Source organism: Salmo salar, chromosome ssa10 (assembly GCF_905237065.1).
Source record: "Salmo salar chromosome ssa10, Ssal_v3.1, whole genome shotgun sequence".
Classification (NCBI taxonomy): Eukaryota; Metazoa; Chordata; class Actinopteri; order Salmoniformes; family Salmonidae; genus Salmo; species Salmo salar.
The window spans coordinates 102453046-102479173 of record NC_059451.1 but is presented as its reverse complement, the minus strand read 5'-3'; the positions used below and the strand labels follow the sequence as shown (position 1 = coordinate 102479173).

Genomic DNA, 26128 nt, shown 5'->3' with positions numbered 1-26128 from the left:
ACAGAATGGTGTCGTCTGCGTAGAGGTGGATCAGAGACTCACTAGTAGCAAGAGCGACATCATTGATGTATACAGAGAAGAGAGTCGGCCCAAGAATTGAACCCTGTGGCACCCCCATAGAGACTGCCAGAGGTCCGGACAAGAGGCCCTCCGATTTGACACACTGAACTCTATCAGAGAAGTAGTTGGTGAACCAGGCGAGGCAATCATTTGAGAAACCAAGGCTATTGAGTCTGCCGATGAGGATGTGGTGATTGACTGAGTCGAAAGCCTTGGCCAGGTCAATGAATATGGCTGCACAGTATTGTTTCTTATCGATGGCGGTTAAGATATCGTTTAGGACCTTGAGCGTGGCTGAGGTGCACCCATGACCAGCTCTGAAACCAGATTGCATAGCTGAGAAGGTACGGTGGGATTCGAAATGGTCGGTGATCTGTTTGTTAACTTGGCTTTCGAAGACCTTTGAAAGCCAGGGTAGGAGAGATATAGGTATTTAACAGTTTGGGTCTGAAGTGTCTCCCCCTTTAAAGAGGGGTATAACCGCGGCAGCTTTCCAATCTTTGGGGATCTCAGACGATATGAAAGAGAGGTTGAACAGGCTAGTAATAGGGGTTGCAACAATTGCTGCGGATCATTTTAGAAAGAGGGTCCAGATTGTCTAGCCCAGCTGATTTGTAGGGGTCCAGATTTTGCAACTCTTCCAGAACATCAGCTATCTGGATTTGGGTGAAGGAAAAATGGGGGAGGCTTGGACAAGTTTCTGTGGGGGGTGCAGGGCTGTTGACCGGGGTAGGGGTAGCCAGGTGGAAAGCATGGCCAGCCGTAGAAAAATGCTTATTGAAATTCTCTATTATAGTGGATTTATTGGTGGTGACAGTGTTTCCTAGCCTCAGTGCAGTGGGCAGCTGGGAGGAGGTGCTCTTTTTCTCCATGGACTTTACAGTGTCCCAGAACTTTTTTGAGTTTGTGCTACAGGATGCAAATTTCTGTTTGAAAAAGCTAGCCTTAGCTTTCCTAACTGCCTGTGTATATTGGTTCCTAACTTCCCTGAAAAGTTGCATATCGAGGGGGCTATTCGATGCTAATGCAGTACGCCACAGGATCTTTTTGTGCTGGTCAAGGGCAGTGAGGTCTGGAGTGAACCAAGGGCTATATCTGTTCCTGGTTCTAAATTCTTTTAATGGGGCATGTTTATTTAAGATGGTGAGAAAAGCACTTTTAAAGAATAACCAGGCATCCTCTACTGATGGAATGACTTCAATATCCTTCCAGGATACCCGGGCCAGGTCGATTAGAAAGGCCTGCTCGCTGAAGTGTTTTAGAGAGCGTTTGACAGTGATAAGGGGTGGTCGTTTGACTGCAGACCCATTACGGACGCAGGCAATGAGGCAGTGATCGCTGAGATCCTGGTTGAAGACAGCAGAGGTGTATTTAGAGGGCAGGTTTGTCAGGATGATATCTATGAGGGTGCCTGTGTTTACAGATTTGGGGTTGTACCTGGTAGGTTCATTGATTATTTGTGTGAGATTGAGGACATCTAGCTTAGATTGTAGTGTTAAGCATGTCCCAGTTTAGGTCACCTAACAGTACAAGCTCTGAAGATAGATGGGGGGCAATCAATTCACATATGGTGTCCAGGGCACAGCTGGGTGCAAAAGGTGGTATATAACAAGCGGCAACGGTGAGAGACTTGTTTCTGGAAAGGTGGATTTTTAGAAGTAGAAGCTCGAATTGTTTGGGCACAGACCTGGAAAAGTATGACAGAACTTTGCAGGCTCTCTCTGCAGTAGATTGCAGTAGTTCTATCTTGTCGGAAAATGTTATGTGGACTGTGGACATTTACAAGCGAAAGTGAATTGTGCAAATGAACAAAGTTGTGATGCCTGCTTTTCTGAAGAAAGAGCGACATGTACATGGAGCAAAGGGGAGAAGAACGCTAGTAGGAACCACAGGGAAAAAAGGCAGTTGTACAGACAACCCATCCAGTGGTCTTTGACTTCTGGCAGAAAGACATAAGATATGTTATGGCAAACATTTAGTATTGAATTGCATTCAAGTGTAACTTCATCTCCTCATATGTGCCGCACAACAGACTCGCCGAACTCTATTTAACTAGGCATGTCAGTTAAGAACAAATTCTTATTTTACAATGACGGCCTACCAAGGCCAAACCCTCCCATAACCCGGACGATGTTGGGACAATTGTGCGCTGCCCTAAGAGACTCCCGATCTCGACCGGTTGATATATAGCCCCGGATCGAACCAGGGTCTGTAGTGACGCGTCTAGCACTGATGCCTCTCGCACTGAAAACTATGAAATATCACTTTTTTTGGTTACCATGCGTGTTAAAAAAATCTAAATATATTTTAGATTTGAAATTCTTTAAAGTAGCCATGCTTTGCCTTGATGACAGTTTGGCACACTCTTGGCATTCTCTCAACCAGCTTTGAGGTAGTCACCTGGAATGCATTTCAATTAAGCAGCACTGTAGACTAGCAGCACTGTAGAAACTAATACATTACAACGGAACGATTTGATTAGTGTAGTGTTAGCTAGCTACATAGTTGTCTTTGCTGTCTTTGTATCTAAGATAATTGTGTAGTTTTAGAGTAATTATCGAGGTTAGCTAGCCAGCTATTTTCGTCCGCCGCGACGCCGTTCTCCAAACTTAGTAAACACACCTAGTCAACATCAAACCCACTGCTAGCTAGCCAACCTTTACCGACTAGCAGCACTGTAGAAACTAATACATTACAACGGAACGATTTGATTAGTGTAGTGTTAGCTAGCTACATAGTTGTCTTTGTCATAGTTTGATAATTGTGTAGTTTAGAGTAATTATCGAGGTTAGCTAGCCAGCTATATTCGTCCTCCGCGACGCTTTTTTCCAAACCTAGCCAACTTTTACCGACGAGCAGCATTGTAGAAACTAAATACATTACAAAGGAACGTCTTGATTAGTGTTATGTTAGCTAACTACATAGTTGCCTTTTATCATGATAAGGTGTAGTACTGAAAATATCGAGGTTACCTAGCCAGCTACACTTTCAAACAAAGTCAACAACGCAGCCACTGATAGCTAGCCTACTTCACCAGCCAGCAGTACTGTATCATTTTTAGTCATTTTAGTCAATAAGATTTTTGCAACGTAAGCCTAACTTTCTGAACATTCGAGATGTGTAGTCCACTTGTCATTCCAATCTCCTTTGCATTAGCGTAGCCTCTTCTGTAGCCTGTCAACTATGTGTCTGTCTATCCCTGTTCTCTCCCCTCTGCACAGGCCATACAAACACTTCACACCGCGTGGCCGCTGCCACTCTAACCTTGTGGTCCCAGCGCGCACGACCCACGTGGAGTTCCAGCTCTCCGGCAGCCTCTGGAACTGCCGGTCTGCGGCCAAAAAGGCAGAGTTCATCTCAGCCTATGCTACCCTCCAGTCCCTCGACTTCTTGGCGCTGACGGAAACATGGATTACCACAGATAACACTGCTACTCCTACTGCTCTCTCCTCGTCTGACCACGTGTTCTCGCATACCCCGAGAGCATCTGGCCAGCGGGGTGGTGGCACTGGAATCCTCATCTCTCCCAAGTGGACATTCTCTCTTTCTCCCCTGACCCATCTGTCTATCTCCTCCTTTGAATTCCATGCTGTCACAGTTACCAGCCCATTCAAGCTTAACATCCTTATCATTTATCGCCCTCCAGGTTCCCTTGGAGAGTTCATCAATGAGCTTGACAAGTTCCTTTCCTGAGGATGGCTCACGTCTCACAGTTCTGGGTGACTTTAACCTCCCCAAGTCTACCTTTGACTCGTTCCTCTCTGCCTCCTTCTTTCCACTCCTCTCCTCTTTTGACCTCACCCTCTCACCTCCCCCCCCTACTCACAAGGCAGGCAATACGCTTGACCTCATCTTTACTAGATGCTGTTCTTCCACTAATCTCATTGCAACTCCCCTCCAAGTCTCCGACCACTACCTTGTATCCTTTTCCCTCTCGCTCTCCTCCAACACTTCTCACTCTGCCCCTACTCGGATGGTATTGCGCCGTCGCAACCTTCGCTCTCTCTCTCCCGCTACTCTCTCCTCTTCCATCCTATCATCTCTTCCCTCTGCTCAAACCTTCTCCAACCTATCTCCTGATTCTGCCTCCTCAACCCTCCTCTCCTCCCTTTCTGCATCCTTTGACTCTCTATGTCCCCTATCCTCCAGGCCGGCTCGGTCCTCCCCTCCTGCTCCGTGGCTTGACGACTCATTGCGAGCTCACAGAACAGGGCTCCGGGTAGCCGAGCGGAAATGGAGGAAAACTCGCCTCCCTGCGGACCTGGCATCCTTTCACTCACTCCTCTCTACATTTTCCTCTTCTGTTTCTGCTGCTAAAGCCACTTTCTACCACTCTAAATTCCAAGCATCTGCCTCTAACCCTAGGAAGCTCTTTGCCACCTTCTCCTCCCTCCTGAATCCTCTCCCCCCTCCCTCTCTGCGGATGACTTCGTCAACCATTTTGAAAAGAAGGTTGATGACATCCGCTCCTCGTTTGTTAAGTCAAACGACACCGCTGGTCCACTTTCTACCACTGGTCCTGCTCACATTGCCCTACCCTATGCTTTGACCTCTTTCTCCCCTCTCTCTCCAGATGAAATCTTGTGACTTGTGACGGCCGGCCACCCAACAACCTGCCCGCTTGACCCTATCCCCTCCTCTCCCCTCCAGACCATTTCCGGAGACCTTCTCCCTTATCTCACCTCGTTCATCAACTCATCCTTGACCGCTGGCTACGTCCCTTCCGTCCTCAAGAGAGCGAGAGTTGCACCCCTTCTCAAAAATCTACACTCGATCCCTCCGATGTCAACAACTACAGACCAGTTTCCCTTCTTTCTTTTCTCTCCAAAACTCTTGAGCGTGCCGTCCTTGGCCAGCTCTCTTGCTATCTCTCTCAGAATGACCTTCTTGATCAAATCATATCCTCACATGGTCTCTCCTATCATTGCTATGCAGACGACACACAATTAATCTTCTCCTTTCCCCCTTCTGATAACCAGGTGGCGAATCGCATCTCTGCATGTCTGGCAGACATATCAGTGTGGATGACGGATCACCACCTCAAGCTGAACCTCGGCAAGACGGAGCTGCTTTTCCTCCCGGGGAAGGACTGCCCGTTCCATGATCTCGCCATCACGGTTGACAACTCCATTGTGTCCTCCTCCCAGAGTGCTATGAACCTTGGCGTGACCCTGGACAACACCCTGTCGTTCTCCACTAACATCAAGGCGGTGACCCGATCCTGTAGGTTCATGCTCTACAACATTCGCAGAGTACGACCCTGCCTCACACAGGAAGCGGCGCGGGTCCTAATCCAGGCACTTGTCATCTCCCGCCTGGATTACTGCAACTCGCTGTTGGCTGGGCTCCCTGCCTGTGCCATTAAACCCCTACAACTCATCCAGAACGCCGCAGCCCGTCTGGTGTTCAACCTTCCCAAGTTCTCTCACGTCACCCCGCTCCTCCGCTCTCTCCACTGGCTTCCAGTTGAAGCACGCATCCGCTACAAGGCCATGGTGCTTGCCTACGGAGCCGTGAGGGGAACGGCACCTCCGTACCTTCAGGCTCTGGTCAGTCCCTACACTCAAACGAGGGCATTGCGCTCATCCACCTCTGGCCTGCTGGCCCCCCTACCTCTGAGGAAGCACAGTTCCCGCTCAGCCCAGTCAAAACTGTTCGCTGCTCTGGCACCCCTATGGTGGAACAAGCTCCTCACGACGCCAGGACAGCGGAGTCAATCACCACCTTCCGGAGACACCTGAAACCACCGCTTTAAGGAATACCTAGGATAGGATAAAGTAATTCTTCTAACCCCCCCCCCCCCCCCCCCCTAAAAGATTTAGATGACTATTGTAAAGTGGTTGTTCCACTGGATATCATAAGGTGAATGCACCAATTTGTAAGTCGCTCTGGATAAGAGCGTCTGCTAAATGACTTAAATGTAAAATTAACAGGTGTGCCTTGTTAGAAGTTAATTTGTGGAATTTCTTTCCTTCTTAATGCGTTTGAGCCAATCAGTTGTGCTGTGACAAAGTAGGGGTGGTATACAGAAGATAGCACTATTTGGTAAAAGACCAAGTCCACATTATGGCAAGAACAGCTCAGATATTACCTCAATTACCTCGACTAACCGGTGCCCCCGCACATTGACTCTGTATCGGTACCCCCTGAATATAGCATCGCTATTATTATTTTACTGCTGCTCTCTAATTATCTGTTACTTTCATTTGTTATTTTTTTACTTAACACTTATTTTTCTTAACTGCATTGTTGGTTAAGGGCTTGTAAGTTAGCATTTTACTGTAAGGTTGTATTCGGCGCATGGGAAAAATAAAATTTGATTTGAAATTAGCAAAGACAAACAACAGTCAATCAAGGTCAGTCAATCTGAAAAATGTTAAGACCTTTGAAAGTTTCTTCAAGTGCAGTCGCAAAAACCAGCAAACGCTACGATGAAACTGGCTCATGAGGACCGCAACAGGAAAGGAAGACCCAGAGTTACCTCTGCTGCAGAAGATAAGAGGTGGTGGTGTGATGGTGCTTTACTGGTGACACTGTCAGTGATATATTTAAAATTCAAGGCACACTTAACCAGCATGGCTACCACAGCATTCTGCAGCGATACGCCATCCCATCTGGTTTACGCTTAGTATGACTATCATTTGTTTTTCAACAGGACAATGACCCCCAGGCTGTGTACGGGATATTTGACCAAGAAGGCGAGTGATGGAGTGCTGCGTCAGATGACTTGGCCTCCACAATCACCCGATCTCAACCCAATTGAGATGGTTTGGGATGAGTTGGACCGCAGAGTGAAGGAAAAGCAGCCAACAAGTGCTCAGCATATGTGGGAACTCTTTCAAGACTGTTGGAAAAGCATTCCAGGTGAAGCTGGTTAAGAGAATGCCAAGAGTGTGCAAGAGTGTGCAAAGCTGTCAAAGGCAAAGTCTATGAAGAATCTCAAATATAAAATATATTTTGATTTGTTTAACACTTTTTTGGTTACTACATGATTCCCTATGTGTTATTTCATAGTTTTGATGTCTTCACTTATTCTACACTGTAGAAAATTGTAAAAATAAAGAAAAACCCTTGAATGAGTAGGTGTGTCCAAAGTTTTGGCTGGTACTGTAAGTATTCAGACCCTTTACTTTGTTGAAGCACCTTTGGCAGCGATTACAGCGTCGAGTCTTCTTGGGTATTACGTTACAAGCTCGGCACACCTGTATTTGGGGAGTTTCTCCCATTCTTCTCTGCAGATCCTCTCAAGCGTTGTCAGATTGGATGGGGAGCGTCGCTGCACAGCTATTTTCAGGTGTCTCCCCAGAGATGTTTGATTGGGTTCAAGTCCGGCTCTGGCTGGGCCACTCAAGGACATTCAGAGACTTGTCCCGAAGTCACTCTTTTGTTTTCTTGGCTGTGTTCTTAGGGTCACTGTCCTTTTGGAAGCTGAACCTTCGCCTCAGTCTGAGGCTCTGAGCACTCTTTCCTTCCATCCTGACTAGTCTCCCAGTCCCTGCTGCTGAAAAACATCCCCACAGCATGATGCTGCCACCACCATGCTTCCCCATAAGGATGGTGCCAGGTTTCCTCCAGACATGACGCTTGGCATTCAGGCCAAATAGTTCAATCTTGGTTTCAACTGACCAGATAATCTTGTTTCTCATGGGTCTGAGAGTCTTTAGGTGCCTTCTGGCAAATTACAAGCGGGCTGTCATGTGCCTTTTATTGATGAGTGGCATCCGTCCGGCTACTCTACCATAAAGGCCTGATTGGTGGAGTGCTGCAGAGATGGATGTCCTTCTGGAAGGTTCTCCCATCTCCACAGAGGAAATCTAGAGCTCTGTCAGAGTGACCATCGGGTTCTTGGTCACCTCCCTGACCAAGGCTCTTCTCCACTGATTACTCAGTTTGGCCGGGAGGCCAGCTCTAGGAAGTCTTGGTGGTTACAAACTTCTTCCATTTAAGAATGATGGAGGTCACTGTGTTCTTGGGGACCTTCAATGTTGCAGAAATGTTTTGCTACACTTCCCTTCCCCAGTGCCTCGACACAATCCTATCTCGGATCTCTATGGACAATTCCTTCGACCTCATGACTTGGTTTTTGCTCTGACATACACTCAACTGTGGGACTTTATATACACACACAGGTGTGTGCCATTCCAAATCATGTCCAATCAGTTGAATTTACCAAAGCTGGACTCCAATCAAGTTGTAGAAACAACTCAAGGATGATCAATGGAAACTGGATGCACCCGAGCTCAATTTCAAGTCTCATAGCAAAGGGTCTGAATACTTATGTAAATAAGGAATCTGTTTTTTATTCTTAATAAAGTAGCAAACATTTCTAAAAACCTGTTTTCACTTTGTCATTATGGGGTATTGTGTGTAGATTGATGAGGGAAAAAAATATTTGTATACATTTTAGAATAAGGCTGTAACGTAACAAAATGTGGAAAAAGTCAAGGGGTCTGAATACTTTGCAAATGCCCTGTAGATTTTTTGGGGTTGATTCAAACAGTTTTTGCCCAGTGGGGAGAGGGTTGGGGTGATTTTTCAAATACAGTGAGGAACTATTGTCATTCGCAATGGATGTAAAACACTCTGACTTTCAGTGTGAGGTGATGAAAAAAATACTTTGAGAAGTTCCGCAGCTCAGAAATACTATGCTCAGTCATCCACATATAGGAACTTTTATAGGCCTACATTTGCGCACAGGATAGGTACTTCTACGCGTGCTGAAGCAAAATATCCTATATAAAAAAATACATTAACAAATGAAGGGCAAAAAATTCACACAATGATGCGCACGAATTAGCGGAAGACACATTCTGGAGAGAGATGCGCCTATAGTGAGTCTTCAACACACCCCTTCCCTTCTTCTTGTGTCGACATTTTAAATTAGGGATGTAATTTATGACAGGTCCAGAATAGAGGCTGGGAAACACACAGCATTAAATAGAGCCATGACAACATGGAACTCTCTGCCATCCCAGGTAACTCAAGCTAGCAATAAAACCAGATTCAAAAACCAGATAAAAGAGCACTTCATGGCACGATGGAGACTGTGAAGAGAGACATTTTTATTTATATGTATTGTATTATGTAGTAGTGTTGTGTATATTAAGTATTTTATTTGTTGTGGTTTGTTTCCTGTTTGGACCCCAGGAAGAGGGTATAATTGGGGAAGCTAATAAAATACTAAGCTGTAGTGTAAGTAGTGGCTCATAGGGCATGGCCCTATCTCCTGTTTCTGTAGCGTGGGGCAGCTTGATGTAAAAGTACACCTCCTGGACAGTACACTAGTTTATAGCAGGGCCTTACCCCTGATCCATCTCCTAGTGTAGACCACAAGTAAATTATTTTAGATAGGTCTACAACAGAAAATGCATGTGAAACGTAAACGTTCACTGCCTACCAGACAATTCAAAACAATTCTGCTGGCTTGCACATCAATAAAGCTTCATTTTTAATATTTCAGATCCATTTGGGTCCAATACAGACCCAACCCAATTTGGATCCGATTCCCTCTCATCTAGGACATATTTTGGGTCTGATGTGGTCCACCTCGGCTCTGAATCGGGTAATGATTTTAAAAGAAATGACCGGGTCCTGTCAGTGTCGGATGGGAATTTCACAGATCCAATTTAGTTCAGATCTCAATTTCAGGATCCAAGAAGACCTCTAATAGTAACCTCTCTTCAACCATACATTTATTTCTTAATCGAATGATAAAGCTGTTAAAAGAAAGTTATGACTGGATGGATAGATCAATAACTAGGATATACAGTATAAATAAAGGCAGAGATAAAGTAAGGACAAAGGATGAAACACCTAATGGATGAAGAGATGAATGCAAAGATAGGATATGGAATATGAATAAATTGACATTTTCAGTCAAATGGGAGTTGTGAATGTGTTGTGCACAAAGAATGTTTGAAATCAAAAGAACGTCGTCTCCAATCCTACTTCCGGGTTATAGTCAAGAAATGTTACAAGATTTCTTGGTTCTAGTAGGCAGCGAGCACAGAATTTTAGCCTACAGACCAGTCCTAAAGATAAAAGATAACTACATGCAGTGGTAGGCTAGTTTAGTGGGTTGGAGTAAGCTGTGTGGCATAATAAGTCTGAACATCGTTATAATTTGACGGTTCTGAAAAGTTCCATGGCAGTTAATTCAACAGTGGGAAGTCAGCTAAATTAGGTGATGCGATTACTAAAACAGCTGTACCTCTTGATTAGTAATAATATAATTATTTTCTGATTCCAGATTTAAATAGTAAAGAAGTCGAACAAGATGCCATACCCTTTAAGTTTTTGTTAGTATGCATAGCAATGGCACCGTTTAGGCTGCTCAATGATGAGACATGAGAAAGCTGTTAGTTGACATTAGCTAGCTTATTTTCGTCAATAAACTCCTACAAACAGCTGTAAAATAATTCTGTTCTGATTCCAGATTTGAATAGCAAAGAAGTAGAGGAAGATTTAATACGCTAAAGGTTGTCTGACTTGTTGGAGGAGTGGTAAAAACAGCAATTCTTTGGAAAAAGTTAGATTTTTTTTTAATGCAATTACTAAAACAGCTGTACGGTTAAATCCGTACTGGATATTTTTTGATGCTGGCCTTCTAGGCAGAGTTGCAAAGAAAAAGCCATCTCTCAGACTGGCCAATAAAAAGAAAAGATTAAGATGGGCAAAAGAACACAGACACTGGACAGAGGAACTCCACCTAGAAGGTCAGCATCCCGGAGTCGCCTCTTCACTGTTGACATTGAGACAGGTATTTTGCGGCGACTTGTGAGGCGTCTGTTTCTCAAACTAGACACTCTAATATACTTGTTCTCTTGCTCAGTTGTGCACCGGGGCCTCCCACTCCTCTTTCTACTCTGGTTAGAGCCAGTTTGCGCTGTTCTGTGAAGGGAGTAGTACACAGCGTTGTACGAGATCTTCAGTTTCTTGGAAATTTCTCGCATGGAATAGCCTTCATTTCTCAGAACAAGAATAGACTGATGAGTTTCAGAAGAAAGTTATTTGTTTCTGGCCATTTTGAGCCTGTAATCGAACCCACAAATGCTGATGCTCCAGATACTCAACTAGTCTAAAGAAGGCCAGTTTTATTTATTCTTTAATCAGAACAACAGTTTTCAGCTGTGCTAACATAATTGCAAAAGGGTTTTCTAATGATCAATTAGCCTTTTAAAATGATAAACTTGGATTAGCTAACACAACGTACCATCGGAACACAAGAGTGATGGTTGCTGATAATGGGCATCTGTACGCCTATGTAGATATTCCATTAAAAATCAGCCTTTTCCAGCTACAATAGTAATTTACAACATTAACAATGTCTACACTGTATTTCTGATCAATTTGATATGATTTTAGTGGACTTTTTTGTTGTTGCTTCATTCAAAAACAAGGACATTTCTAAGTGACGCCAAACTTTTGAACGGTAGCGCGCACACACGCGCGAGAGAGAACGAGATCTGGCCACGGACCCCCTGCAGTACCTGCACACACCCCTGACCCAATTTTGGGAACCCCTGGACTATGTCATAAGGAAAACCTACTCGTATTGGCTTGTGTAGATGAACTTCATGAGTATGAGCTCCTGCATGTGCTCATGGAAGATGTCCTCCAGTGTCCTGCCCCACTCCTCCTCAAGCCACGTCCGAAACTCCTGCCAACAGAACATCAAAAACCCACGGTCATGCCCACTTACCGATTCGCCCCAATCCCCTATTGAAATCAACTGTCACCACAGTATCTATCCTGTTACAATGCAAAGCAGTCACTCTTGCCTGCTTGAGCATTATTTACCATCTGCTGAATGACTTATTTCAACACAAATCTTAGACAATTGAAACACTTTCAGTATGATAGCTTTGAGGTTAAATGTTTTTGGGAAAAGTGCTATACAAATATGTGATTGTAGTTGTCTAATTAATTAATGAATTTATCAATCAATCAGAGTTGCCTCAGCCATGTGAGAACAATATACAAACTGTTGTGAAGTTACAAGAGATCGTTCTCTCCTCCTCACCTCCTGCCTCCCCCCTGGCATGCGGTGATGGTCTGTCTGGTTGCACTTGGTCGAGAACTCGTCCTTCTTCCCAGTCTGAAAATAAGATAAGACATCCCAGTTTTTATCATCAAAGCCATGGAAGACAGGGGACTACTTCACCACACAGTGAGTGCACCGGCTTACACATTACAAAAGGATAACATCAGTGATGATTATGACTATTTAAGCACAATAAGCGCATCATTATTTCCCTTATTATCGATGAATCAGTTTCCACCACGTCATCCCTTGTGTTACATTACATTTAAGTCATTTAGCAGACGCTCTTATCCAGAGCGACTTACAAAATGGTGCATTCACCTTATGATATCCAGTGGAACAACCATTTTACAATAGTGCATCTAAATCTTTTAAGGGGGGGGGGGTTAGAAGGATTACTTTATCCTATCCTAGGTATTCCTTAAAGAGGTGGGGTTTCAGGTGTCTCCGGAAGGTGGTGATTGACTCCGCTGTCCTGGCGTCGTGAGGGAGCTTGTTCCACCATTGGGGTGCCAGAGCAGCGAACAGTTTTGACTGGGCTGAGCGGGAACTGTGCTTCCTCAGAGGTAGGGGGGCCAGCAGGCCAGTGGTGGATGAACGCAGTGCCCTTGTTTGGGTGTAGGGCCTGATCAGAGCCTGAAGGTATGGAGGTGTTGTCTGTCTCACCTAACAGTCCCTCTTATGGGCACTACAAAGTTAGAAAAGCTATAGCAACAAAAACTTGTGACAAAAGACATGCAACATTTTAAAGTAGTCGACTGGGTGGGACTTGCTGGTTCAAAGAATGCCATCCAGGTCAGCAGATCAGTCAAATTATACTCCTGAGCAAACATTAAAGGGGCAATCCACAGTTGCTACATCCATTTTTTGACTTATAAATTAATGATACAGTATATACTAATTGATTAAAATAGAACTTAGAAATGTCTCGTAAGCTTAGTTCAACTGTCAAACCCCATCAGAACCCAAAATATCAGCTTGTTTAACTCAAATGTTTGTAAACATAAACACCATATAGACTCAAAATATGGTTAACACCATAATTTTGATATTGTGGATATTGTCCTTGCATCAATAGCTCATGAATTTAAGAGTGGTTACATTTCTCCAGGCCTATCCCTCAGATTTCTGCCAACTGCAGAATGCCCCCTCTAAAAAGAACTGCAGGTGGCTGTACAATAAATCACCAACGTTGGTTTCACGCCCATTCAAAGCACAAAAGAAGAAAATGGACTCACTTGGACGTCCCCCTTGTGAGGGCCCTTGTGTCCGTACATACACTCCACTGCTGCCTTGTTGCTCTCCAACATGTGGATGCGGAAGAGTGGCCGCCGCCTCATGGGATCCTCGACCCGAGGGTCGTGGGGGGGCAGATACATCCAGCCAAGGATGAAGAGCCCGTCAACCTGGAGAGGGATGGGTGTAGTACAGAAGTAAAGGGAGAGAAAAAAAGGAAAGAGTGATCACCACCTAACACAAATAAAATGTTGTGATGGAAAAAGACTCATTTTTACAACCAGGTGGGCTGAACAATTTAAAATACACTTTTTGTTTTTAACGTGACAAAGAAGGAACACAATAGTGTGTGTGTACTGATTACATACCACCACGTTGAGCAGCCCTCCGTATGGCCCTATGTCAGGCTGCCAAAGACCCAGGATGTGTCTGTATGGGTGCAGCACTGCAACACAACAGTGCAACAAAGGGTTAAACACTAAGTGGTGAACAGTTCAATCACAGGGTATCACAGCAATAGATAACAGAATTTGGACTGAGAAACTGATGACAACTCAACCCACCATAGTCGAGGTCTGACCTTAACTCATGGACAGCAGATATGGCAGAGGGGACACATTGTTATTGTACTCACATGAGAAGACGGGTGACACATGAAGCTATATCAAGGGCATGGTTTCCATTGTTCCAAAAGATTGCATGATGTAGACATATTAAACAGGGAGCTGTCACCAAAGACTAACCATGTTGACTAGCATGCTAAATGCACACATCACACATACGGTGATTTTTTTCAGTACCAGTTCTAGTAGTCAGATGTCCCAGTTAAGGTAAGGAGCAAAGTGCATTCACTTCAAAACCACATCACACAGTCAGTAAACAAATGGTATAAGTCACAACCGGCTGCAACAACATAAAACAAGTCCGTATGGGAGTCAGTCACACACTAGCACACGCGTGTCGATACAGTCAGGTCAGGCCTGTGCAGCAGTATATACAGTGCTTGTAGTTCATGTGCTCATAGTCCGGTAGGAGCTTCATAAAGAGGCCAGACTTAACCTGAAGGTTCACACCTGGACAGTTACACCACAACAGTGGGCAGACTAATCAATATGCTCTTGGAGATTGGTGAATATGCAAATACCAGTCAAAAGTTTGCTACTCATTCCATTTTTTTTTTTTTACTATTTTATACATTGTAGAATAATAGTGAAGACATCAAAACGATTAAATAACACGTATGGAATCATGTAGTAACCAAGAAAAAAAGTGTTAAACAGATCAAAATATATTTTATATTTGAGATTCTTCAAAGTAGCCACCCTTTGCCTTGATGACAGCTTTGCACACTCTTGGCATTCTCTCAACCAGCTTCATCTGGAATGCTTTTCCAACAGTCTTGAAGGAGTTCCCACATATGCTGAGCACTTGTTGGCTGCTTTTCATTCACTCTGCGATCCAACTCATCCCAAACCATCTCAATTGGGTTGAGGTTGGGTGATTGTGGAGGCCAGGTGATCTGATACAGCACTCCATCACTCTCCTTCTTGGTCAAATAGCCCTTACACAGCCTGGAGGTGTGTTGGGTCATTGTCCTGTTGAAAAACAAATGATAGTCCCACTAAGCGCAAACCAGATGGGATGGCATATCGCTGTGCTGGTTAAGTGTGCCTTGAATTTTAAATAACTTACAGACAGTGTCATCAGCAAAGCACTCCCACACCATCACACCTCTTCCTCCATGTTTCACGGTGGGAACCACACATGTGGAGATCATCCGTTCACCTACTCTGCGTCTCACAAAGACACGGTGGTTGGAACCAAAAACCTAAAATTTGGACTCCACCGGTCTAATGTCCATTGCTCGTGTTTCTTGGCCCAAGCAAGTCTCTTCTTATTATTGGTGTCCTTTAGTAGTGGTTTCTTTGTAGCAATTTGACCATAAAAGGCATGATTCACCCAGTCCCCTCTGAAAAGTTGATGTTGAGATGTGTGTTACTTGATCTCTGTGAAGCATTTATTTGGGCTGCAATTTCTGAGGCTGGTAACTCGAATGAACTTATCCTCTGCAGCAGAGGTAACTCTGGGTCTTCCTTTCCTGTGGCGGTCCTCATGAGAGCCAGTTTCATCATAGCGCTTGATGGTTTTTGAAATGTTCCGGATTGACAGACCTTCATGTCTTAAAATAATGATGGACTGTCGTTTCTCTTTGCTTATTTGAGTTGTTCTTGCCATAATATGGACTTGGTCTTTCACCAAATATATTTTTTGGTTACTACATGATTCCATGTGTTATTTCATAGTTTTGATGTCTTCACTATTATTCTACATTGTAGAAAATAGTAAAAATAAATAAAAACCCTGGAATGAGTAGGTGTGTCCAAACTTTGGACTAGTATGGATATATACACATACTGAACAAATATATAAATGCAACATGAAACAATTTCAAAGATTTTACTGAGTTACAGTTCATATAAGGAAATCAGTCAATTGAAATAAATAAATTAGGCCCTAATCTATGGATTTCACATGTCTGGGCAGGCGCGCAGCCTTGAGTTGACCTGTGAGGGCATAAGCCCAGCCAATCAGAATTTGTTCTTCCCCACAAAAGGGCTTTATTACAGAAATACTCCTCAGTTTCATCAGTTGTTCTGGTCTCAGAGGATCCCGCAGGTGAAGAAGCCAGATGTTGAGGTCCTGGGTTTGGCGTGGTTACACGTGGTCTGCGGTTGTGAGGCTGGTTGGACGTACTGCCAAATTCGCTAAAATGACGCTGGAGACAGCTTACAGTAGAGAAATGAACATTCAGTTCTCTGGCAACAGCTTTGGTGGAGATTCCTGAAGGCAGCATGGCAATTGCACTCTCTCTCAAAACTTGAGACATCTGTGGCAATGGATGGATTATCTTGGCAAAGGAGAAATGCTCACTAAAAGGGATGTAAACAAATTTGTGCACAAAATCTGAAAGAAATAAGCTTTTTGTTCATATGGAACATTTCTGGGATCTTTTATTTCAGCTCATGAAACATGGGACCAACACTTTACATGTTTATATTTAAATTCAGTATATATCCATAGTTCTGTACATCCTTCCGTCTAGTGTCCTGTCTGTTTAATTAGTCAGTGTGGAAAAAGATGCCTATTGTAGTCTGTAACTATTGCCCAGAGTTCTTCCAGGTCAGGTCACAGGGTCTGGTCAGGAAAAACTTAAGGTCCAAATAATATAATTTATTTTTCCATCTTGGGTGGAAAAACATGGAAACTGTGTTTGATACCATTCCATTCACTCCATTCCGGACATTATTATGAGTCGTCCTCCCCTCAGCAGCCTCCACTGTTAAATACCTCCCAAATTAAATGTTTAACTGTTACTGAGGTCTAAATCTTGTAAAACAACAGGGGGGTTAGTTCATTTGAATATCATACTCGATTTATTATTTAAAAGTGGACCATCATTCAAGTCAGGAGTGTGTCCCGAAGTTTATGGGTTTATTGATCCCCTCGCCACTCTCTGGAAGTCACGCTCTGAGTTTTGTCAGCAACATGGTTCAATGAAGGACCCTCCGAGCGAGTTGGTAGGGGCGAGGGAGTGGGTTGGGATTTACAGAGAGACTCACATTTGGCATAGAGCTCCCGACTGGACACACCCACCACTTCTATCTTGCGCAGGTCTTCCCTCATGCCAAACTCTGTGGGAGAGAGCGAGAGAGAGAGAGAGCGAGAGAGAGAGAGAGAGAGAGAGAGAGAGAGAGAGAGACAGACCATAGAGATAGATAGATGACTCATCTTTGTATCTGTGCCATTATATAAATTGACTACTCCATTTTGAAGTAGTCAATTTACTTCTTCACAATTGGCTAATCCCTCCTGATGACACAGTTGGACTTGACTCCAACAGGGTCACCAGGAGGGATCAGCCAATGAAGTTGGATGTCCCACCTAGTTGCCTCCATTGAAATAGTGGAAGCCCTCAACAGCTCTGCCCATGCCAATATGGACTTTTGGCCACTGGAGGCCTGTATCATTCTCTATAAAACAGACATGTGACACTGAAGGACAAAGTAGGTTGTGACAGTACCCTGGTCAAAGCTAATTGTGCATACAGATCTAGTGACCAGGCAACTGTGCAATACATGATGGCATGACAATAAAAAGTCAGGCGTTGGCTGAAGCAGGGGTTCCCAAACTTTTTAACTGGGGGGGCCCCCCTTCCAGCATTGTGGAACAATGTGTATTCATGTGATATTTGAGTGATTAAAATTGACAACAATATATATGGGCTAAAAAACCTAAATAAAACATTTTTAGCTGACATGGGCTAGTTGATCTGGAGATTTCTGACAAGTTATAAAACAGCTCTCTAAGGTATGCAGTGAAAACAATGTGGGGGGACCCCGCAGCCACCCTGCCGACCCACAGTTTGGGAACCACTGGGCTAAAACACATTCAGATCAAGCCCCCCAGTCTTGTATGAGATATGCACATCCCACATTTCAAAAGCAATACTGACCCAATAATGGATTGGATACTACGAATGTAGTAAGAAATCTAAATCCAAAACATACATGGTATATACCAGGCAAATTCAAATCTAGACCTTGAAGCCAATTCCTCTGCCGATTCATTCTTCCCCTCTAATCAAGGACTGATTTGGACCTGGGACACCAGGTGGGCGCAATAATTATAAGTTAAGTCAAAACCAGCAGTACTCTGGACCTCCGGGCTCCGATTTGAAGAGTTGACAGGAGGTATAGCTGCATGAACCCTTTTACAGTAATGTATGTCTATGGGTTATGATATTAAGATGGGGTTGTAGAAGACAAGGATAGTTGAGGCAATGTAGTCTTTCATAATGGTGTGTTCAAAGCAAAGGTTGGAACGGTGCATTGCATAACAGCAATCAAAAGTTCCTTCTCGGTGCCCGTAGACTGGTCGATAAGAAAGCTTTCAGAAAAATCTTAGATTGAATCTCTCGGGACCAAAGCACAATACATAAATAGTAACTGCAAAAACAAAAACGCAATACCCGGACCCTTCCCTGGCCCAACGTATAGACTAACCTACGTCCCAAATCATATAGGCTACTGTCAATTCCCGTTTGATAAAACGCCACATTTTGCATAGGACATGATAGAAGAATATCTGCAATGATGAGCGATCACCGCATTATTTACCCTCCGTGCATCGCCTTCTCCAGATGGTTTCCGTGTTGAGGATTTGCCTGAATGTCTTGCAGACGAGCGCAAGGTTTGGAAGCTCTGTGCCCGGCAGCGAGGAGAATATTCCCACCAAAAGCTCTGGGGGCAGATCCAACAGGGACTGCGGGTTCGGTGGTCCGGTGCTTGCACTTTGCCCATACGAAAGTCTGACATTTGCACGACCACATTCAGCAGTGGCTTCATGGGCCACACTCGGCCCTGCCGCGGCCGAGGGGTTTTCGGGGCCGCCAGTGACGGCTTGTGTCTTGCCCACAATCCGCACCCCTTCCTCATCGTCCATGTCGGAGTCACTTCCCTGGTCCTGTTGATTATGCCGCTGTCGCCGCCTGCACCTCCGCGACTGACCCACTCCGCAGAGCCTGGCACACACAGCCATCCGTAGAAGTCACCAAAAGGGTAACATTACATCACCACAACAACTGTACTAGCTGCAGTTTCGATTATCTCCCCCGTCCTTGCGTGCCTGGGCGGAAACCTATGACGCAAAGTCGACGTAGCTACGTAGGGACTTTCAATTGAATTGTCAATAAGGTTTCAACCAGATAAACGTGGATATACTGTATGCATATCTATGCATTTACACGCTTTATAAATGCGTGATGGAATGTAGTAATATCTGTTTAAATACAATTTACCTAGATGCGGGGGGAAAAAACGTGCTAGTCAGGAGTCAAACGCGTTATCAATTGGATATAACATTAGTCGAGGTCATGCCACCAGGAATTAAGAAGTTTAGCGAATTCGAGGGGCATTTGCTACGAAGGATCAACATGTATGGAATCCCGACACGGCTGACGTATTTAACCTTGAATTGTTGTTTTATGCTTTATTTTCCTTTAGTGTGAAAATCTTGAGAGTAGAATAGCATCGGGTTTCTTCCGACAGTCCTCGTTCCTCTTACCCCGTAAATCTGTCATCATCCATAACTTTTTATTGTGAAAACCGGTCTCTTTTGTCAAACCGTTCACCCTCTTCAGGATTCGAATTTATAGAAGTGTTGCCTAAATGTGGCCCAGCGTCGTCTGGGTTTGGCCGGGGTAGGCCGTCATTGTAAATAAGAATTTGTTCTTAACTGACTTGCTAAATAAAGGTTAAATAAAAACATACAAAAAACACCACAGGGGTTAAATCTTGTTTATCTCAAATAAGATAAATGGCTTAATCTATACATTTAATATCAAGTTCACATCTAAAAACCTAATGTTAGATAAGTTGTTTTGATTGTAAATCAATTGAAGACAGAATTGGAGGAAGACATGAGAATGACAAATATACAATAATTGTTTGAAATCAGTGCACATAGCACACAAGCAGGACACTTAAATAGTTTATACAATGGAGCATTCAAAAACGGACATTAATTGATCAAAATGTAATTAGAGAATTCAGCAAAGGGCTTTTTTGCTCAGAGTGAATTAAGAGGAAGGGGGGCATACTGTTGAGTAATACATCAATGAAAAATTATGCTGTATATACAGTTAAATAAACACCACAGAGGGACAAACAATTTAAATCAAATAATTACAATTATATATAATTTACTGAAAATGGAGAGCAACTGGAGTAGAGCAGAGGATGGGGTGACTGAGGGACAACCGAGCATAGGTGTGGAGGTCAAAGACAGGCCCAGTCAGGCACAGGTGTGGAGATCATGAACAGAGGCCCAGCTGGGCACAGGGTGTGGAGCCACAGCTTTTGTGGAGTGATAGATAACGATGCTTTGTGGGTGACAAGTTGTCGATCTGTTCAGAGGGTCCCTGACTCAAGCCCAGGTTGGGGCAAGGAGAGGGATGGAAGCAATACTGCTACAGAGAGTCAGTAGAAATAGTCTCTTAAGGTGCAGGTGGATAGCCAGGCTTTTCCACTGTCTCATGGCCTGGTGGTGGATGCTCCGTTATAGTCTGCCAGACGGAAGCGGCGAGAACAGGCAATGGCTGAAGTCCTTGGTGATCTTCCAGGGGACAGTGCAGCTGCCTTTACAGGTGGTGATGCAGCCAGACTGGATGCTCTCAATGGTGCATTTGTAGTAGCTGTTGTCTTTCAGGACAAGGCTCCCATCTGGTAACTTTTTGAAGATGGGCCACCATGTCTGCTATGGAAATAGGAGGGAGGATGAGTATAAGATGTACAATTTAAAACAGTGAGCTGATTGGATGTATAGATGGAACATTAAATGAATGGCATCTAACCTTTACCTAACATCTTAGCTTGCTCAGCACATTAGACAACACACACAGAAGTGCATGTTTATTCAATATAAAGGTCTTGCTAGCTAGCCACAGTAATGTTTAAGTAATTTCAAAGTATCCAACGTTAGATAGCTGGGTGTGACAAAACATAGGCCTACTATGAAATCACACAAGTATGGAAATATTGGGTCTGAGACTATTTTGATGATGATGTGACAAACTATTTAGACAACCTGTCAAAACACACAGCTTGCTACTGTTACTTTAAGTACTGTAGCTAGCTAAGTTGTTAGCCAACTGTACTAACGTGATGTAGCCTAATGCACTGATGTTACCTGCTAGCAAACAAGACATTCCACAGTTTAAGTGAATGTTTTCCCATATCTCGTCCGTCTGTTAAAACGTTACCTTGACACTGTCAGATAAATTATCCAGCTAACACCTGGTATACAACGTGGAAATATGCGTATTTCATTAGTTCATATAGCTAACTAGCTAATCGTTGGAAATTCGGGTTGCTAAATTTAATTAGTTAGTAGCTAACTCGTCTGCTTTTCTTTCTTTTTTTATTGTAAAGAAATAGACATTTGTAGGCAGCACATGGTGGGCGTTCCATACACACACAGAGCCAATCACTGGCATGCAAACATTGACAACAGGAAAAGGTTTGCTGGCGGGAATTTCGGTCGTCACTAGTTACTACAGCTACAAAGTCATCAATATGGCTAAATCCAGACTATTTCTAAAATGCATCTTCTTAAAATCTAACTTTAACCCTAACCACACTGATAACCTTATGCCTAACCTTAAATTAAAAACAAAAGGGACCTTTTTGTTTTTATACATTTTTACGATATTGACAATTCTGACTTTGTGAATGTGGTAACTAACTAGTCACAACGGAACTTCAGTTTGCTGCTAATTCGAAACGTTAGTAGGAGCTGGCATGCTAGCTACTGGTGAAATTGTCCGAAAAATAAAAAAAATAAACCGTTTTACTCGATACAATACAATTAGGACCCGCAAAGGTATGTTCAACCAAAGTAGTGGTATTGTAGTTTCACCTGAAAGTTCGTTCAATAACTTTTATCACACGACTGGAAGCGCGATAGCTAGCTATCCTAACGTGAGGTAGTTCATGTTATCTTAAAGCCAATGATTAGTAATGAACTGGCAGTGGTGTACCTAGCTAACTTTGTCAACGTTGTTATAATTTAACACCCTATTGGACATTGTGCAATACACTGCAAATCATATCAGAAAGTGTATGTCTTCTTTTACCTTGTAGACGTCCAACATGAGAGCTGACATCATGGAGAAGATAGTTTCGTTGTCTGATGGAGAGCGCATCCCTGAGCTGCAGCAGTACCTCTCATCCCTGACTGATGACCAGGTTACCAGTCAACACACATTTTACCAACACCCTACAACACAATTATGATAATGTATATTGTAATACACATTATTCATTTGACTACATCTCAATAATGTATTAATTGACACATTGTATTACTACTTTGTACATAACTAGGTATTGCATAGTCCCCAGATCTGTTTGTGCCATCTTGCCAACTGTCATTGTCATGCCATGTCAATTCCATAAGAAGTTTCCATAATAGAGCAGAAACAGAGTGGCAACCAGGCTAAACTATTTACCCAACTCTTGAATAATCTGGGTGTTTTCCCTCTAGCTGACCACTGTGGTCACAAACAGTGCGTTGAAGGGGAAGAGCATTGGAGCCATGGTCAAATCCATATTCAAAGGTAACCATGTGTGATATACAAAAAATGTTTTGACACTATGACCCAGGCCTTTGTCATTGTACCATGGTATTTCCTTTGGATGCTTCTTCAATGTTGGAGTATGGTGTCTCAAAGTGTGTGTGTTCTCTCAGGCTCTCTGCCCAGTGCCCCAGAGGGGGCGAGTCGCAGGCTGCTCCTGTACCAGCACTGCATCCCCCTGTGTGAGTCTGGAGATCTCCAGACAGAGGTGGCATCAGACATCATTGGACTGCTGATGCTAGAGGTACAGTGATATTTCTTAGAAAGGTTGTTTTGCGTGGGGCCATTAATTAGGCTACGCAGTTTCATAGGCAGATTTATTTATTCACAAACCGGAGGAGGGTTGTTTCTGCCTTTTTTTTCCCATGTTTAAACTTAAGTAATTTGGTATTGATAATTAGACTCATCTGTTCCAATAACCCTGTCCCTGTATGTTCTCATCCTAGACCCACAACCTGCCCGGCCCCTCTCTGGCACAGCTGGCGTCTCTCTTCGTTGATGCCATTAAGTTGGGTAAGATGGGCAGTGGCAAATCCCTGGAGCTCTTCCCCACAGTCCTCACTGCCCTGGCTGCCACTGAGGCTCTATCCTATGGCAAAGGTACAAAACCAAACTCAAAACCATGAATGCAGAAACCTGACCTTACAGAATTGTCTAAATCGTCTTCTATACCCTTATTTTTTGCCCTGATATATCGACAGGTGAGCTCAGTGGGGAAGAGTACAAGAAGCAGCTCATCAACAGCCTCTGCTCCAGCAGGTAATAGGGGGGCGATTCCACAGTAACAGAATTACGCATAGACTCAGATTTTTCATTTAAAATGTGTGCCAAATAAAAACCATTGATTTAAAAGTTTAACAAACTATATAATTCCATGCACAAGGACTACTTTTAACAATTTCACAGAAACGTTTACAAAAACATATTTACTGGAAGAACTGCAGAGGCAAAGTTTGGTATCAGAATTTCGGTAAAATCTACCTCTGTATTTTTCTGTGTCCACGTTTTCTAAAAACACTGTTAAATATCTGCTCCGAATTAAGATTCAGAATGTCTGCAGAAAGAATGCAGTGTCAGCTATCACATGACACTTTGAGTTTGAAAAAATCGATTTTGGTTATTGAACTACAGTAAGCAAAGTGGATTTGCGCTAACGGAATTTTATCATGGGTCCCTAATCTGTACTACACAGAAATGCATAATTATGGATATGAATGTCATTCTCTTCATGGTGATGTATCCTAAATAGGTACACAAATGTATAAATATGCAATATCCTCCTTTGCATATTTGGATATTATTCTAGACACAGCCTATTATTTTAATGAGCTTTGCCCCCTAACAAGTCTACATTTGGTTGGTCCAGACCAGACCAAATCTTAACCAATCATAGATGTCTATGTTTCACAAGTTTGGACATCAAAGTACAGCTCAGTAGAGTACAGCAGAGTACAATACAGGACAATTCTAGTGTGTTCTACTGTGCACTATACTGAACTTTACTGTACTGAACTATACTCTACTTTTCTTTACTGTACTACATTTACATTTAAGTCATTTAGCAGACGCTCTTATCCAGAGCGACTTACAAATTGGTGCATTCACCTTATAATATCCAGTGGAACAACCACTTTACAATAGTGCATCTAAATCTTTTAAGGGGGGGGTTAGAAGGATTACTTTATCCTATCCCAGGTATTCCTTGAAGAGGTGGGGTTTCAGGTGTCTCCGGAAGGTGGTGATTGACTCCGCTGTCCTGGCGTCGTGAGGGAGCTTGTTCCACCATTGGGGTGCCAGAGCAGCGAACAGTTTTGACTGGGCTGAGCGGGAACTGTGCTTCCTCAGAGGTAGGGAGGCGAGCAGGCCAGAGGTGGATGAACGGAGTGCCCTTGTTTGGGTGTAGGGCCTGATCAGAGCCTGAAGGTACGGAGGTGCCGTTCCCCTCACAGCTCCGTAGGCAAGCACCATGGTCTTGTAGCGGATGCGAGCTTCGACTGGAAGCCAGTGGAGAGAGCGGAGGAGCGGGGTGACGTGAGAGAACTTGGGAAGGTTGAACACCAGACGGGCTGCGGCGTTCTGGATGAGTTGTAGGGGTTTAATGGCACAGGCAGGGAGCCCAGCCAACAGCGAGTTGCAATAATCCAGACGGGAGATGACAAGTGCCTGGATTAGGACCTGCGCCGCTTCCTGTGTGAGGCAGGGTCGTACTCTGCGAATGTTGTAGAGCATGAACCTACAGGATCGGGTCACCGCCTTGATGTTGGTGGAGAACGACAGGGTGTTGTCCAGGGTCACGCCAAGGCTCTTAGCACTCTGGGAGGAGGACACAAGGGAGTTGTCAACCGTGATGGCGAGATCATGGAACGGGCAGTCCTTCCCCGGGAGGAAGAGCAGCTCCGTCTTGCCGAGGTTCAGCTTGAGGTGGTGATCCGTCATCCACACTGATATGTCTGCCAGACATGCAGAGATGCGATTCGCCACCTGGTTGTCAGAAGGGGGAAAGGAGAAGATTAATTGTGTGTCATCTGCATAGCAATGATAGGAGAGACCATGTGAGGATATGACAGAGCCAAGTGACTTGGTGTATAGCGAGAATAGGAGTGGGCCAAGAACAGAGCCCTGGGGGACACCAGTGGTGAGAGCACGTGGTGCGGAGACAGATTCTCGCCACGCCACCTGGTAGGAGCGACCTGTCAGGTAGGACGCAATCCAAGCGTGGGCGGTGCCGGAGATGCCCAGCTCGGAGAGGGTGGAGAGGAGGATCTGATGGTTCACGGTATCAAAGGCAGCAGATAGGTCTAGAAGGATGAGAGCAGAGGAGAGAGAGTTAGCTTTAGCAGTGCGGAGAGCCTCCGTGACACAGAGAAGAGCAGTCTGAGTTGAATGCCCAGTCTTGAAACTTGACTGATTAGGATCAAGAAGGTCATTCTGAGAGAGATAGCAAGAGAGCTGGCCAAGGACGGCACGTTCAAGAGTTTTGGAGAGAATGGAAAGAAGGGATACTGGTCTGTAGTTGTTGACATCGGAGGGATCGAGTGTAGGTTTTTTCAGAAGGGGTGCAACTCTCGCTCTCTTGAAGACGGAAGGGACGTAGCCAGCGGTCAAGGATGAGTTGATGAGCGAGGTGAGGTAGGGGAGAAGGTCTCCGGAAATGGTCTGGAGAAGAGAGGAGGGGATAGGGTCAAGTGGGCAGGTTGTTGGGCGGCCGGCCGTCACAAGACGCGAGATTTCATCTGGAGAGAGAGGGGAGAAAGAGGTCAAAGCACAGGGTAGGGCAGTGTGAGCAGGACCAGCAGTGTCGTTTGACTTAGCAAACGAGGATCGGATGTCGTCAACCTTCTTTTCAAAATGGTTGACGAAGTCATCCGCAGAGAGGGAGGAGTGGGGGGAGGGGGAGGAGGATTCAGGAGGGAGGAGAAGGTAGCAAAGAGCTTCCTAGGGTTAGAGGCAGATGCTTGGAGTTTAGAGTGGTAGAAAGTGGCTTTAGCAGCAGAGACAGAAGAGGAAAATGTAGAGAGGAGGGAGTGAAAGGATGCCAGGTCCGCAGGGAGGCGAGTTTTCCTCCATTTCCGCTCGGCTGCCCGGAGCCCTGTTCT

At 44.3% G+C, this 26128-nt stretch overlaps 2 protein-coding genes and 1 long non-coding RNA gene across 4 annotated transcripts in view; 1 reads left to right on the top strand and 2 right to left on the bottom strand.

The window, feature by feature from the left end:
- LOC106561277 (F-box only protein 31) overlaps positions 1 to 18937 on the bottom strand; it is a 31744-nt gene extending 12807 nt beyond the window's left edge. The window contains exons 1-6 of the mRNA XM_014125054.2: positions 18517 to 18937; positions 16960 to 17031; positions 13708 to 13784; positions 13342 to 13509; positions 12083 to 12157; positions 11610 to 11719 (exon numbers count right to left, since the gene is read on the bottom strand). Of these exons, the coding sequence (XP_013980529.1) occupies positions 11610 to 11719; positions 12083 to 12157; positions 13342 to 13509; positions 13708 to 13784; positions 16960 to 17031; positions 18517 to 18937 (923 nt within the window). The remainder of the gene's footprint in view (positions 1 to 11609; positions 11720 to 12082; positions 12158 to 13341; positions 13510 to 13707; positions 13785 to 16959; positions 17032 to 18516) is intronic.
- Positions 18817 to 26128, top strand: part of fanci (FA complementation group I) — a 29186-nt gene continuing 21874 nt past the window's right edge. The window contains exons 1-6 of one of the 2 annotated variants that reach the window (XM_014125052.2): positions 18817 to 18957; positions 22039 to 22143; positions 22442 to 22514; positions 22646 to 22776; positions 22979 to 23132; positions 23234 to 23291. In XM_014125052.2, coding sequence (XP_013980527.2) covers positions 22048 to 22143; positions 22442 to 22514; positions 22646 to 22776; positions 22979 to 23132; positions 23234 to 23291 — 512 coding nt within the window. In that variant the 5' untranslated portion in view covers positions 18817 to 18957; positions 22039 to 22047. Of the gene's footprint in view, positions 18958 to 21471; positions 21779 to 22038; positions 22144 to 22441; positions 22515 to 22645; positions 22777 to 22978; positions 23133 to 23233; positions 23292 to 26128 lie in introns of those variants that run through there. The other variant, XM_014125051.2, reaches the window with a different exon arrangement.
- LOC106561278 (uncharacterized) lies at positions 19681 to 21222 on the bottom strand. The gene is made up of 2 exons (XR_001318756.2): positions 21086 to 21222; positions 19681 to 20653 (listed from the first exon to the last, which is right to left on the bottom strand). It is a non-coding gene; the product is annotated as an uncharacterized lncRNA (long non-coding RNA).